This window comes from Corvus brachyrhynchos, unplaced genomic scaffold (genome assembly GCF_000691975.1).
Source record: "Corvus brachyrhynchos isolate BGI_N302 unplaced genomic scaffold, ASM69197v1 scaffold191, whole genome shotgun sequence".
In the NCBI taxonomy this organism is placed as follows: Eukaryota; Metazoa; Chordata; class Aves; order Passeriformes; family Corvidae; genus Corvus; species Corvus brachyrhynchos.
The window spans coordinates 1,538,546-1,551,167 of NW_008236487.1; the positions used below are offsets into that span (position 1 = coordinate 1,538,546).

General features: G+C 41.9%; 1 protein-coding gene across 1 annotated transcript in view; it reads left to right on the forward strand.

Annotated features, from left to right (window-relative positions):
- CACNA1C (calcium voltage-gated channel subunit alpha1 C) overlaps positions 1 to 12,622 on the forward strand; it is a 470,627-nt gene that overhangs the window by 268,985 nt on the left and 189,020 nt on the right. Inside the window, exons 4-5 of the mRNA XM_017726196.1 lie at positions 994 to 1,133; positions 8,038 to 8,177. Coding sequence (XP_017581685.1) covers positions 994 to 1,133; positions 8,038 to 8,177 — 280 coding nt within the window. The remainder of the gene's footprint in view (positions 1 to 993; positions 1,134 to 8,037; positions 8,178 to 12,622) is intronic.

Here is a 12,622-nt window from a genome sequence, read left to right on the forward strand (position 1 = left end):
GAATGCCTAGGACGTTTTAATTTTGCATTTATCTCGGATTTGATTCCTTCAGTGAGAACTTTTAATAACTTTGTAGTTTAACCTTGTAGGGACTTGGTCTCCTTTTGCTGTCATCTAGTTTTCACGTACTTATCTCCCACTCAGCTTGCCACGCAGCACTTGTGTAGTGATTACCTAATGCTGCAGTTTCCCTCCTACTTAGGTGGAGATCCCTACCATTTCTGCAGTACTGCTATCCTTATTCCACACTTGGGGCTAAAAACCCCAAGGACGAGAGATGGTGAGCCTGTGCACTGACTCCAAAAGCCTGCTTGTTTGTCCTAAATCGGGCTGTACAGTAACTGGAAGTGCCTTTGTTTGGAGATGCTTAATTGCAGCCTGCATTTCACAGGGATATGTACAGTTCTGACAGGATGACTAAAAGCCTCTAGCGTTAGTCAGCCTGATCTGTGAATCACTTATCACCAATATTCAGCCTACTTATTCCCCAGCAACAGAAAAGGGAATCCCAAAGAAGGCTCAGTTTGACACATGCATCAGTCTCAGGTGGGCTCCTCTTATTTTTTCCCCATCTCTCTCCACAGCACTGCATGCAGCAACGTTTCCTCTCCAGAGGCAGATGCAGTTCATCCTGATGGCTGACAATATTTGCCCACGTGCGCTGCAGAGAGCTGAGGGCTGGGAAGCTCCTGTCGACCCTCTCCCCTCCTGCTTGGCACAGACCTGTGCAGGGGTCACTCCCTGCCAAGGCAAGGGCAGCAAATTTCAGAATGTAACTGAAATTTATTGCCATTTGTAGTGCCAGAGTGACTGGAGGCCATGCAAGAGTGAGGAGCAGAGCCCTCTGGGCAGCAAGCTGAGAGTGGGAGGTGTACCCAGGTGGCAGTCAGTGAGCTGGAGGCTGCAGGGCTGGACTAGGACAAAAGAAAACATCCTGCTCCATGATTTGTCACTCACTAACCTTTGTCTCTCTTGTTCTCTTATCTTCCCCAGGAACGAGTGGAATATCTCTTTCTCATAATTTTTACAGTGGAAGCATTTTTAAAAGTAATAGCATACGGACTTCTCTTTCACCCCAACGCTTACCTCCGCAATGGCTGGAATTTACTAGATTTTATAATTGTGGTAGTAGGGTGAGTACCAACAGTTTGTTTTTCAAGGCCCTGTCCACATGGGGATACTGGCAACCTTTGGGAGCACGAGGGTGGGTGAATACTTTATTACATATGGGTGATGTTAGACATTGCTGTCCCGTGTTCCTCCGACAAACACCGTTTTAAGGGCTTGCAGGGAAATTAAACTGCTCTTTGGGAACAGGGATAAAAAGAGAAAGCAATCCAAAGCTGTTGGATAAAGTCAATTGCCTGAATATGCTTAACTGCAAGAAAATGCATTTGGTTTTAAATCTGTATGAATATTAAAAAACAGTATCTAGGTAATCCCCTAATTAAGATTAAGAGTTTGATGACAGATAAATTCTGCCATCTTGTGAATTTTTACTGATGTTTCTCATTCTGAAAGATAGAAAAAAGATTTAAATCCCAGGTCTTCCTACTTGAAAACAAAAGTAAGATCCTTCAGTTCTATTGCACTGCTCAGCTGGTGATTTCAACGCTTTTAATTTTTCCCCTTTTAATCTTTTAACCTTTTTAAAGACTAGTTTTACTATTGTAGGTCAAATTGCATCTTTGAGCTGCAACCTTTCTAATTCTCTTATTCCCCTCCATGTTTTTCAAGTTTGGCATTTAATTTATTTGAATAAAAGCAAAATAATACAGCTTCTGCTTTTTCTACCTGAGGGTAAGAGATAAGCAAGTGATTGAAATTGTGGTTGTTGAAGGGAAGAGGTGAAGGATAAACTACCACTGAAGACAAAGAGAACAAGTATTTCTTTGCCTGAATAATTTGTCCCATCCTCCCACTGCTCCATTGTTAGAGAATTTCTTCGCCCACAAAAACTTGTAGTCTTTTCACCTCTTTTACCAAGGAAACCCTGCATCAGCTCACAGGGAAAATGTCAAAGGGGACCCTCCTAGTCATCAAAACCCCCTCATAATTTCTGCCCCAAACCAATCCGCTTTCCTGACCATTTTTGTGGTGGCCCCAAAATATTTAATCAGCAAACTGCTGTGTGCTTCCCAATACCTCCCACTTCCCGTCACCATGGATAAAAGTGGGTGGAAGGAGAATTCCCAGTGAAGGGGAAGGAGAACAGGCTGAAGCCTATTCTTAGTCTCAAGACCTCTCTGCCTCCATGTGGACATAAAGCTTCTCCTTACTGCAATGTCCACTCTGCTTCTCCTTTGTTCCTACCCACAGAGGATCCCATAGCATATCAGTACCTGAAAATTGGAAAATCCCCACCCCCTCCCCTGGTATTGATGTCCAATTCCATCATTGGTTCTGCCTTTGAATGCCCTCAGATATCTCACCTGTTTGGAAATTGCTGCCTAAGTTGAAGAAACATTGAAGAACAAAACTCCCGTCAATGTGATTATTCCCTTTTCATTTTTATGAGAAAGAGGCATTTTAAAGAGAGGACACATTACCTCCCTCTTTTTCCATTGGACTGTGAGAGAGCAGCATTACATCTCGTTTAAGTACAGTCCTTTTCAATTTTCCTACTAGGGCAGTTAATCAGCAAGACGATATTCAGGCTGAAATTAATTCCCTTGCCAATGACAGAAGCTGCAGCTCTCCGCTCTTCTATCTGCTTTTGCCTCCAGCAGCTCTTAGTCACTAGATGGGGAACAAAAAATGTAACTGGGGAAGGATTGCATGAGTATAATAAACATGGCCAAGACCCCAAGGTCTCTGTTGAATAGTAACAATCTCAAGTGACAGATTCACTTCAAGGCCGGATGGGTTCCTTTGATGTTTATCTGTTTAAACTCACTCGTACAGTACCACAGCCAAGGCTGGTGCTCTGCTTTTCCTCTCCACAACCCCTCTGCAAAATCTACGTGGTGATACCATCTGTTCCTCTCCTGCCCTGTCCTCTTTTCCTAGGGGCTGTCTGAAATCCCTCAGTGACATTATGTTTAAACTTCAGTGTATTTGAATATTTTGCCAGGCAGGAAGCCCCATGGAAAAGATTTAACATAGATTTTGAAGAGAGAGAGGAAGGAGGAAGAAAGCAAGTGCTGATAACATTTCCCTGTGGTGCCTTTCTCTGCCTGTCAATGGAGCTATTGGGGAAAGCTGAGTAATTTGAACACAGCTGTAGCACCGGGCAGAGGGATCTGTTTGGTGTGTGGGGCAAAGGATGGTACAACTGTTGTAGTTGCCATTTGTGTTTGCTCTGCCTTACCAATCATCTTCATTTTCAATGGTGAATGCCTTTGCTACAGAACATAGGCCGGGTGGGAAGCACTTCTTCAAGTGCTGTTGGAAGTTAAAGGAGCAAAACAAAGAAAAGTTTTAGATCTTTCAAATCCACCTACACCCAGCTCACCACATAGAAATTTCAAGAGCTAATAGGGCATCTGTCTTTCTTTACCTTAAAATGAACTAATCGGTAGAGTAAGAGAAAAATGGACACATGTAGGACCGGGTATAAATTTTAGAAGGGAGTCACAGTTCCTGTAAAAAATGTTCATAACAGTGTGCCTGTATAATCTCCCCTGCCTTCTGAAGATAGGTCCCCTGGTATCCAAAGGGATTTTAGAGTCAGTGATTCTAACAAGGCCACAGGAATATGCAACAGCAGCAGAGGGAAGCACTGAACACAACTGCTAGGTTTTCTGGCAAAAGGATGCGCTTTAGACCTGTAGGTTTGCAGCAGCTTGTCATTCTTGAAGTGTGGGAGACCAGCTTATTCATCAGCTATATCTTTTAGAACTTGATTCTGGCTTCTCTTTGAATAGTCTCTGACCTTGCCATAGCAGCACTTTAAATGCTGCTTCAAAGAACGTTTGTGTGAGGGTAGCAATCAGAGGCTCTACCAACATTATTAGTTAAGAGTAGAGACCAGACCCCTAAACTGCTCAATGAGGCACAGCCCACAAACACTAATGGTTAGCCAAATTGTCTCCCACTTCCTTCATTTTTGCTGTTCCTCTTTAGGAAAACACCAAAACTTTCAGGAATCACAGTGACATCCCTTAATGTTAGGAAATTTCTCTTGAGAGAAGACCAGCTTGACAATACTGTGATAGAAGAGTATCTGTCTTTCCTGGTAGTGCTGTGGCTTGTCTGCCAAGCACAGTCATTCTCCAAGGACCTGTAACTTCTGCCAGAAAAAAGGGTGGTGTAATTTGAAAGGCAGTATTATAGTCTTACTTGGGAAGGTAAGCAGTGAAGATATTTGGACAAGATCTGAAGTCAGAGCAGGCTGAAAAATGTGGTGACAGTTTATGTCTTTCTGAAGACCTGTGGGGAGTTTCTAGGGGGCAGATCCAAACATTTTCACACTCACAAGTCACAGTTGAAATGTAAAACACTGTGAAAAAACCCTTTGTATTTTACTTTTTTTTTATACCTAAGAGGATTTTTTCAGCTATGTTTTTCTGCTGATTTTTGGCCTTAGAAATACCAAGCCCTCTGTTTTTCTTTTGTATTTTGGAGGCCCTTGACAAGTTCTTCTTTTTATGCTATAAAAATCACGGTGTACTCCCACAGAGAAAGAGATGAAGAGCAGGTTACAGCCTTATCATGCTGCTGTTGGGGTCACCTAGCAAAGTGAAAACCCTTTTGATATTTCAAATATCTAAAGGGAAATAGAAAAATATAAGAAAGAAAAACAGAACGAAGCTAGCTTCATACATCACAGGTAGCTGTAAAAAACCCCAAACAAACCATGGAGCATGTCCATACATGTGTGTGATAAAAATTTGGTTTTCTGCTCTTATAGTTCATGTCTGTCAGATGAATTTAGTTAAGGTGTAGTCGTGTCACAAGCAAAATTCAGAAATTGAGGTGATGCAATTGTGCTTCATCAGTGGGAAGTATGATACCCTAATGAAAATGGGCCATGATTTTAGGCTGGCAGAAAGTAGTTAGGTGGAAGGAAATAAGGTTGATGTCTGGTTTTTGTGGGGTTTTTTTTATGGCAAGATTTTCAGTGGCTGCAAGAGATTATCTCTCTTGCATTTTTTGTGCCATCAAACTTTGATTTCTTTGTCAGCACAGTGTTCTCTCACCCTGTGCTTGGAGCATGCAAACTCACCTACTGAGAAAGAACTGTACCTCGCTCCACCACACCTACTGAAAACTTTCCCAAAAGGTTTTCATCAAAGAGCAGAATTTCCTATACAGATGTAAGACAGAAGGCTCTGGCTTCATCTGTTGTATTAGTAGTTTAACATCCCTCTGGCTGGTTTAGTCTCAGAAAACATATTATCTGCAAAAACTAAGAGCATTTTGTAGCTGTACATCATGGATATGTGCCCATGCCCTGATTGAGGGAGGTGGTGAGGACAAAGAAGAAGAATTGACAAGATGTACTATAAATTTGAAGGGCAGAGCAGAGATTCAGTAGGCCACATTGGGCACAGTCTGGCCTACTGAAGGCAAAGAGAGTGAAATAAATGAGAGAAATAAGAAGTTGTAATGCATTGGTAAAAAGCAGGATTAGTACAGGGGAGATATTAAGCATGGAGTAAATGCATTAAAGTAGGATTAGCAGGAGTAATGGGATTCGAGTTTAAATGTAGGTTTTAAAATGAGGAGCAGAAGGAATTACTGCATATTATTCCTGAGGTGCAGTAGGCAGGTGACTGGGGGTACCTCAAAAGAGCACATTTAGCACGTCAGTGCTGCAGCACACAAATAAGGCCAACTGGCCTGCAGTGGAGCTGCACTGGTCCAGGAAGGCAGGCTCTATCTCCAGAGGAGTGAGCTATCCTATGGGTGAGTTTCTGCCCCTCCTGAACTAATTTAGGACATTGCTTGGGCAGCAGAATTCTAGAGCAGTCTGGTTTGGTCACTGTACAAGTGGCAGCAGAAACAGCCTTGGTGCCCAATGCCAGGAGCTGCTCTTTGGTAAAAGAGGGGGCCAGTGCAAATGGGGATCAGGAAAATGGGCCCTCAGTTTTGCACAATTGCTGACTCAGTGTTCCTTGAGATTCCTAGTCTGGAGCTGAAAAACAGTATAAGAAGCCTTCTTGCAGTAAATTCTTTTTCCTTCAGAGGATCCCAGGAGACTGGGACTGTTGTATAGGTATGTCACTCATCACCGATTATGGGAATTCTGTGGACTGGGAAGATAGAAATGTTTGAATGTGAAACAGAGCACGTTGCTAGAGCTTAATCAGTTGCTTAGTGAAAATACATTAGGCCAAATTTGACCTACAGTGTTTCTATTATGAAGACCATCAGATAATTGCAACTGTATAATTTGTGTACACAGCTCAAGAAATACATAGATTCCAATAATTCATGTTCTTTGCCTCAACCCTTGTTTGTCTCTCTCTGTGATATCCGTAGTCAATGCAGTATTTCTCATGGGCTCTGTTTTTGTCTTCTCTGCATCCTGCTTCTCAGTCTGCAACACCGACAAACTCAGCATCCAACCTCCCCACACACAGTTTTTCCCACGCTCGTTACCTAGTTGTTAAATCTTTCTGTGGTGCTTGAAGTTGAGGCTTTGAATAGATCCAGTTAGGAGTTCCTCAGTCACATCTGACAAGTTTTATAAGACTCCTAATATGGATTTTAAAAAAAAAAAAAAAAAAACCTGCTTAAGAAAGGAATTTCGCATTTGCAGTCCCCTAATCCGCATTTTTGTGTGGATGTAGTGCTGGGGGAAATGCGTTGATTTAGATGCTTCAGTAAATGAATCGTCCTTTTGCTATCCAGGGCAAGCTCCCTGTGTTTGTGGCCCTGTCCCTAAGATTTATCTGCAGGCTGCAGGCATTGCAGCTCCTTGTTAAGCCACCAGCCAGCTCAGCTTCTGCTTGATCCATGGTCTGGGGGCTCTCTGTGGAATGTGCCAGTCGGGATAAGGGTGAGATCCTGACAGGGGCACCGCAGGAGAAACCACTGCTGTTCCCAGGCTGCCCCATCCAGTCTGGTTCTTGCATCCCAGGAAGTTTCTTTCAAGTTGTCTGTGGTACCTCCATGGCACCCTACGGGCCAAGGGGTCTCTGCCTCTCCCAGACAAGCCTTTTTTACAGAGTGCCAAACATCCATTTAGGCTGGAACAGCTTTTAACCTCTACTGAATTTGGCCGGGTTCAAGCTGAGGATTTCAAGGCTGAAAGCAATATCATTAGCAAATTCATGAGGAATCTGTCCTCCCCCAAACGTACTAATGTTTTACCAGAAAAATGGAAGCTGCTTCCTGAAAGCTAATTTATTAAATCAAGTTCTTATTAACAGATAGGGTGAGCCTTCAGGTATTTTACAAAAGAACATTGTCTTTTCTTCCTTGCTCTGCTTTTTAAATGCATTCTGAGTGAGACATCTTCTCCTTAAAGCAACTACTCCTATTAGCCAAGATAAAACATAAAGGCTGGTATAAAAAAACATTCTAATAATAGGACTCCTACAGTTTTGCACTTTCCTTAGCCAGTGCATCAGGGGATTTACAAATGGATCCACAAGCACGCAGTGTGAGCATAGTCCTTTATCTAAAACTGGCCCTTGATGGGTCCTCGAATTTGCACCAAGTTCTACCTGCAGTGACATTGGTGAATCTTAATTCTTTGTAAAATGGGTGGCAGATAATTAATGATTGGCTTAATTAAGGGTAGTGATTTTCTCCCCCAAGGTGGATAATTGGTTAATAAAGAGAGCAAAGTGTTGGTAGCCCATAGCTGGCTGCAAGGAGCCATGGAGGATCATGAAGGAGGAGCATGTCACGTTTATGTCTGCTCCAGAAACAAGTGTTTTGCAAATGGTATAGACATCACCAATAGGCTGTTGCATATGGGAAGAGTCTGTGTCTCCTGCACCATATGTGAATGTTGAGAGAGAGGTGTGACACTCTTCACAGGTCTGTGAGATAGTCTGGGTGATATGATGGTGACGATCTCTGTTCCTGTTTAGCCCAAGCCTTGCTGTCTGCCTACAGATTGTTTCCTCTTTCTTTTTGCAGGCTTTTTAGTGCAATTTTAGAACAAGCAACCAAAGCAGATGGGGGGAATTCAATAGGAGGAAAAGGTGCCGGATTCGATGTTAAAGCACTGCGGGCTTTCCGAGTATTACGTCCACTACGGCTGGTGTCTGGGGTTCCCAGTAAGTAATGCCATTGCTCTCCCTTTGAGTATGTCTGTGGTGTGGCATGGGGCAGGGGTAATTTGTGTAACAATTTTGAAGACAGAGCGTGCTGCAGGTTATTTTTGGTGTATGGGGGAAGACTTTTTCGAAATGTATGTGTTCGTGATAAACGTGATATTAATCAAAGGATGACCAAAGCAGAGCTGAAGAGAATGGAAATCTCATGGTATGTCTGTCTGATTGTGCAACCTTTTTAAACAACGAAAGGGGAAGATCCAGGATTTTTGTGATTTCAAGCATAAAATCCTTTAAAGGTTTGTGAAATCATAGGGAAGTTTTGGTATTACAAATTCTTGACTTTGATGGAAATTCTGTATGCTTATGTGTGTTGGTTTTGGAGGGAGAGGAACTTTTTCATTAAAAATGCGTTTTCTTCTTTGCATGTGATGTTCACATCAGGAGCACTGGGAACAATTTAGAAGCAACAGAATACAGGGCAATGACACACTCACGTTCTCTGTTAGCTCGATTTGCTTAAATTATTTGTAATGCCTCTGAGCAAGTCCTCAAGCAGCCTTTGATAGTCTTTCAACCATTTTCTTATTTACAATGAAGCTATGAGTAACTAAGTCTGGTAGTTCCATTGTGGAGGTGGAACATGGACATGACAATGTGAGAAGATTGTACCATTTGGCTTGAGAGCTTGTTATGGATGGGACCTGTTTACCTTCTGGAGACAGAGGTGGTTGAAAACTGTCACTGCTTTCCACGTTTATAGCAAAGAGAGATGTAGTAAGCACAAAAGGAGTTAATCTTCTCCAGAATAGCTCTAGGGGGCACTTTGTTTATTTTTATTTGAGGATCTTGCTAGGCTGGTGTCTTAGAGTACTTCTATCTTAGTCATTCAAGACCCTTGAGTGGAGTTGCCATAAACTCTGTGGCATCAGTTGTTCTGACACAGACTGAGCTTAGCTGTGTGCTTGGTGCTCCTGGAGGACCCGAGGAAGCTGAGGGAACCAAGTCTGACACAGTTCATATCCGTATCCATATACAATCTCAATCCCAGTGTAGACTATCTAACAGTCCATTTGTGAGTTTTCTCATCAAGGGAAGTATTTGATTTGTACCAGAAGAAAGACAGGGAGCCTGGTGCAGCCTAACAAATATTTGGTCTGGGCAACAAAATGCTAGTGCAGTGTGAAGCAAGCAAACCATCAACTTCACCTGACAGATACCCTCTGTTAATCCTTCTGCTTCTGACTAGGGACATATTTGTTAAACCAGGCTTCTTGGGGGCTGGCGTGGCTTTAAAAAGCCTACTGAGATCTGTAGCTAATACAGCCTCAATCTTGACTGGGCACTTTTTAATTGTACAAATGCCTGTTGATTAGCCTAGAATAGATGTTATCGCATCCATATGTATTAGAGCATAACTCTTCTCATGAGGCCTTTTAGATAAGATTGCCTGAGCTAACCATAAATAGCACATTACAGGATTACATTCTTACGTAAGTTTAGTGCAGAGGTTTAGAAGTCAAGTCTCAGGTCCCATTCAAGTTCTGTCCCTGAGGCACCATAAGCACCAGTGGGTGAGTTACCAATATTGCACTTGCAGTGTTTTGCCATCTCTAAAGAAATGCTTTTTGCTTCCTTGCCCTTCCAAAATGCACAAGACTTTTCCCCTGTAAGGAAGAAAACCTGCACAGATTTGTCCTAAAATTACACGAATGTAACATACGCTGCAATTCCTTCTCACTTAACAGACTCTGTATGGAAGCAGCATCTCTTTAGTAAGGGGGATCCTCTGGGTCACTGGCAGCCGCCTTCTGCATGGAAATTCCAACATCTGCTGCTTGGCTTGAGGTCCAGATCTAACTGCCACTACTTGGAAAAAAGTGTGTAAAGCACAATGATTCCTATAAAACAAATTTGTGAAACACATGGTGAATTTTTGCATGCAAATCTTAAATTCATTAGGATTGGTCTTGGGAAATAGGTTGTCTGAGGTGGAGAGGTTGGCTTGCAGCATGGAATAATTTTTTCTGAGTCACAAGCAGTTTACGTGAGTTTTTTTCTCTCTGGCTCAATCCATAGGAAATAATCCAATTTAAGAGGGACATGTTTTGTATTCAGGTTCAGGCATTTAAAGATTTGTCTTAGCATATAGAGAGTTTCCACATAAGTTTGATTTGAGGTGGGGGAAAGACATATTAGTTGCCCTCTGAAGTAAACCACTGGTGTCTGTCTTTTGCGGATCAAGAGCTGGAAACAAAAGTTCAAGATTTAACACTTCCAGAAGTGGCTTCTAATTATTTATGTCTCCTCTTGGCTACCAGTGCTGGACATTTAGGTCAACACGACAATCTGACAGCTTCAGATAGATGGACAGGGGATGTTAAGAACTCACAATCCCTTTTTTCCAAGTCCCATGCATGCTTAATTCCTGGGACTTGGCTGTCTCTTGCCAATAAATGTCTCAACCAAGAAATGGGGGACTGTCCAGTGCAATAAATGGTTCATGTGCAAGCAAAGCTGGTTCACCCACGGGCAGACAAGCAAAAAGGTACCTTTGACAATCTTTGTTAGGCTCAAACTGTCCAAGGCCCCAGATTACGTTAGCGCCTCCTAAAATCAAAAGGGTTTGAGATCATGAATTTAACAAAGCCTGAAGACTACATCTGGATGATGGTTGTGGGCATATCAATATTTCATAATCTTTAAGAGAACAGATGACACTTTTACGCTTTGTGGTTGTATGAACGTTCACAAGACCTCTTGTCATAAGGAAGAAAACAGACATTTTGTTCAAAAGATAAGACAGACATTTTTTATCCGTGTCACAAAAAGCTAACACCATCATGGGAGAAGGCTTCAAAGGCACTGAACTGAATGTCTTTGGGTTCCCAGTACAACTTCAAAAATAGTGTTAAGTATTTACACATTTCCAAGAAATTCAATTGGGTTTGGTATGAGGGGTTTTTTGTGCATTAGATTTTGTTTTAAAGTAGTTTGAGTTCTTTTCCAGAAAACTTTTTTTTGAGTGAGCAGTACAGTTCTTATGGTGATTGTGTGAGGTGTGTGGCAGAGCAGTAGATTAGATGCTTCCCACAGCTCTCATCCCAGTGCTGGCAGCTGCTTTGTGTACAAAATAGAGTTTCAGAGCTAATTAAGCAAACTCTTTTTTTTCCCCTCCCCACTGTTTTTAAAGTCCTGCTGCTTCTGGAAAAATGGCCCACACCCAGTCCTTCTAGGCCAGCATTAACGTGTAGATTAATGGTGATTACTTTGAAAAGTACATGGATGATTTAGGTTTCATCGTAGTTAAGTCACTTTTGAAAATGAGACCTAAGCACTTGATATCATTGATACAGAGGTCAGATTTCACTGTTCCACTATTCTGTTACTGTCATCTTAACACAGTTCTTGCAGTGCATGCTTTATTTTGGTCACTGAAAGAACTTTGCTGCTGGAGTACCAAAGCAGTCTCCTTGTAAGAAAAACTTCACTCATGCGTGGGAGCACCTGTCTTAATGTGTGGCATTAAGATCAATATAATGGTTTGAGAAAGGAGAGAGAAGGAAAACAATTCCCTTGATGGACATAAGTAGACAAGTGCAAAATCAGCATGTCTACCAAAACTTAATCACTTTAGTGTCTTGGAAACTTACCCAGTATCTCCTTTGGCAGGAGTGTGAAGCATCGTAAAGCTTTCTAGGGACAGAATCAAGTCAGCCCCTTTGTGCTAAGAGTTTTCTGTTGATTACTCTTCTCTCTCGGTTTGATGTTATTACATATTTTAAAACTTGTTTTAAACATTTTGTGCTTGAGGAGGGCAAAAAGAAACATCCAATTGGGCAATGAAGAAACATGATCCAATTAAAAAAGAAAATCACTCCTGACTATTGGAAAGGGCAATGAGTTACTCCTACGCATGCTAGCTCGTGCCCTTTTAACTTATTAAATTCCATTTCTATCACCTTTATTCATGCTGCTCCATTATACCACCTCGTACATTCTGTTTGTTCTCTTTATGTTGTACTTCATCTTAATGTAGCTGCATTTTTGCCACTGGTTGTTGTCTATCTGATATTTGCCAGACTTAATTGATAAGCTCTTCTAGACAATTTGGAAGTCATATAATTTGAGTAGCTACTCTGCTCCATAGTTGTGTTTTCAATGAGATCCTCTGCTGACAACACAGATTTCTGTAGGCAGAAGACCCTGCTACCCTTAATGAAGCTAGAGAGGAAACTTGACTGTTCCACTGGAACAAAAACTTGCCATAATTTCTCTCTTTTTTTTTTTTTTTTAATTTTAAAACCATAAAAAGCTAAGCCTGTGATCTGTTCAAGCTTCACTGGAGTCTTGTAGCAGGAGAGTTACTCAAAGGCAGTGTAGGTAGCTCTCTAGCACCAGTACTTACATGGTCTACTGGAGATGCAGCAATCGCATAACAGGGAAAG